Source organism: Zootoca vivipara, chromosome 12 (genome assembly GCF_965207765.1).
Source record: "Zootoca vivipara chromosome 12, rZooViv2.hap1.1, whole genome shotgun sequence".
Lineage (NCBI taxonomy): Eukaryota > Metazoa > Chordata > Lepidosauria > Squamata > Lacertidae > Zootoca > Zootoca vivipara.
The window spans coordinates 28739659-28743145 of NC_142595.1; the positions used below are offsets into that span (position 1 = coordinate 28739659).

General features: G+C 37.2%; 1 protein-coding gene across 1 annotated transcript; it reads right to left on the reverse strand.

The window, feature by feature from the left end:
- Positions 1-2548: 2548 nt before the first annotated feature.
- Positions 2549-3487, reverse strand: LOC132592907 (olfactory receptor 13H1-like). Its single transcript, XM_088655043.1, has one exon. It carries the CDS (start codon positions 3485-3487, stop codon positions 2549-2551), a length of 939 nt encoding a protein of 312 aa, XP_088511169.1.

Here is a 3487-nt window from a genome sequence, read left to right on the forward strand (position 1 = left end):
GTAGTGAGGACAGAATAGAATCTAGCAACATGAATTCTAAATAGTTCCTCTCCGTCTTTTTCTCTCTCCCCTTTGATTCAAATTTCTGTACTGAAATGCAGCATCTAATCAAGTGGAAGGATTTATTAATGGTGCTGATTCATTAAAAGGGTGTGGGAGATCATTTTGGAAAGGTCCTAGGAAATAATTCAAATAGTCTTGGGTGTAGATCTCATGTCTAGAAGAGAATTATTAATCTGATGTTTTAATTTTTTAACACTCACAATTTCTTCATAATTCCCAATGGCCATAATCCCAAATGCCTCATTTGTTTTAGAAATAGGGACTGAATGTTTTTCTGTTAATTTGCCTATACTTTAATACATGAATATACACAGTGCTTTTTTCTCTCTCTAAAGAAATGTTTAGGGGTACTCTTATTTTTACTCAAGAAAATCACAATTTTGTAGTTCAAATTGGGGGAAATAAATACAGTAAATGGACAAAAGTACAAAGATTCACAAAATGTTTAGGGGTATGCGTACCCTTGCGTACCCCCCGAAAAAAAGCACTGAGTATACATGAATCCAATGCACATACTGGAAGCTCTTTTGTAATTAAAAATGTCCTAATGAAAGATTGTCTCCATTTTTGTGTTTATTTCTCCTAATATACACATTTTTGCAAGTGATTTTCCACAATATATTTTTGTGTTTTATTTTCATTTGTATACACACTCCCCCAAAATATATGCTTTCTTGTGAACTTTTTTTTTTACTGCAGAGCTGCAGTTCAAAATTTGGAGAAGTGCAAATTTGGAAAGATAGCTATAAAACATGAGTGTGACTACTGTGTAACATATGCAAACAATTTGGCGGGCACAAAATAGTGTTTCAGCTAAAACAATGGGTTTTATATATTCAAATAATATATAAGTGGGAATGAAACCCTTCAGCACATAGTGCTTATATGCCCTTTATATTGTGCTGTCCGGAAGAATTTATTGCTACCATTAATCCAAAAATTCCCTGGGCACCCGGCAGATTTTCATCTTGCCTTTTTATTGCAAGATACAGATCCATTTGTAACTTTACAAATGGCAAAATTTACAAATGGCAAAACTTTACAAATGGCAAAAAAAACTTCTGTTTTGTCATATAAGAGACGTAATGGATTGCTGTATGGAAATTGAAATTTCCTTATTATATTTATATTTAATTTTGTAGACCTATTAAGCCTTTTATTGTTATTAATTCTAAATCAAATTTGCACGTGTATTTGTTCTTGTTTTTGTTTGTCTATGAGCTTAAAGCTGAAATAAAGTGATTGATTGATTGATATAAGTGGGAAAAGATGCTATAAAGCAGTGAAAGCACATAAACCAACAGGGTCTATTGTGGGCAATAGGATGAACAATGGAAGTGTTTGGGAAGGTAGAAACTGAATTGGCCATGCTGGGTGGGAGTTGTTTTAATCCATTTGGAGAGCACCACATTGTGTATCCCCGAAATAATCATATGACCTGATTCTTGGGAACACTTTAAATGACCTTTCCCCACTCCTCCATCACCTCGTGGAAGGGGTTTGCTTTTCAACTCTTGGTGGCTTCACATATCCCCTACATGCAAAATCCATGGTTGTCTTATTCCCTAGCTCCCGCAGAGCATAGGTTAGGAACACGGTGCTTTGTAAGGGCACAGTTCTCACTTGGCATTAGTTGTTGGTCACACAAGTCTTTCTCTAGTGGCATGTTCAGAATGTTCAGGCAGTGCAATTCCCAAATAACCAATATATTTTATTTTCTGATCATCAACTCTATTGAATACAATAGTTATTGCAAGATGTTGGCTGCATGTTGGAGTTCCCATTCTTTTAAAATTCTACTACTATCAGAGTGCCCCTTGAGCATGATTGATATAAAAATACAAAAAAGCAGCACAGCATATATGGCATAGATTTAAAGTAATTAAGACCATTAAGGAAGCCTAATTTCACATTGTACCATGGAGAGGGAGTCCTATATGTTTGCATTTGTTGCCTATATGATAAAATCCCACCAAACAGCATATACTTTTTCATGGTCCTCCAAGCTCTTGGCAAAACATAATTTATTAGCGTCCCCTCCCCCCCCCAAAAAAACATGATGCTAAATTCAATACATTTTAATACCAAAATGAAAGTTGCAAGTCCTGTAAGGGTTTGCATTCAGTGAATTCAGGCTGAAAAAAAGCCCTGGCAAAAATCTTTCAGTTGATTGTTCCATTGATTTTGTAAACAAAGCTAGTGAAGTTGCAATGGGATATTTGAGCATTTTGGTCATTTCTTGACTAACCACTGTCCTGAATTTGAATAACTGTGGGCTGTCCCATAAGTGGAAAAAGGTGCCTCTTTTTCTACATCCCTTCCAACACTTATAAGAAAATTATGCTGCCATATGGGCTATTTGCATTTGTGTATACATTTCTATCTACATAATATTTTCATAGAACACTCCCATATATAAGCTGAGACTGCAGTTGAAAAATCAACAGAACGTTAGATTTGAAACATCTAATAACATAATTTTGCATTATTTCTTCCCACTCATTAGTCTCTTTAGTGCCCCCATCACTTCCTGATTCCTGAGTGCATAAATCAAAGGGTTAAACATAGGTGTGACTACTGTGTAAAATATATAAACAATCTTGTCACCTAAATGAGTTTCTTTAGTTTGAGGGATAAGGTACGCGGACATACCTGAGCCATAGTACATGACCACCACAACCAGATGAGACCCACATGTAGAAAAAGCCTTCATCCTACCCCCTTCGGAATCTGAGTGCATTCTCATGATGGCGACAAGAATGCGTATATAAGAAAAAGTAATGAAAGCTAGGGGTAAAATCAGTGTGAAAATGCTTGTAAAATACGTGCCCAGCGTGCTTGCAGAAGTATCAGTACAGAGTAACTTAAAGACAGCTTTGAATTCACATACTAAATGGTCCACCTCATTGTTCCCACAGAATCGTGCTGGCTTCGCAAGACAGGGGACTATTGTAACCATGAAGGCAGTCGTCCATGTCATAGCAGCAAAGGTGATGCAAATATTCCTGTTCATGATGAGCGTATATCGTAGTGGATTGGAAATGGCCACAAAGCGATCATAAGCCATGACAGCCAGCAGCAAACACTCACACGTTCCAAAAAGGAGACCCAGAAGAATTTGAGAATAACACAGCGGAAGGGACATAACAGGTCTATCCACTAAACAGTTGACTATGGACTGTGGGATGCCAGTTGATGAGAAGCAAAGGTCAATGATGGACAAATTACAGAGGAAAAAGTACATAGGGCTGTGCAACCGGGAGTCATTTATGACCACCACAATAATGAGCCCATTTCCAACAAGTATGACAGCATAGGATACAATGAAGAGGACCATCAATCCCATTCTTGCCTTGGGTCGACCTGACCATCCCACGAGAACAAATTCAGTCACTTCTGTCTCATTTTCCCCTATGTCCTGCAT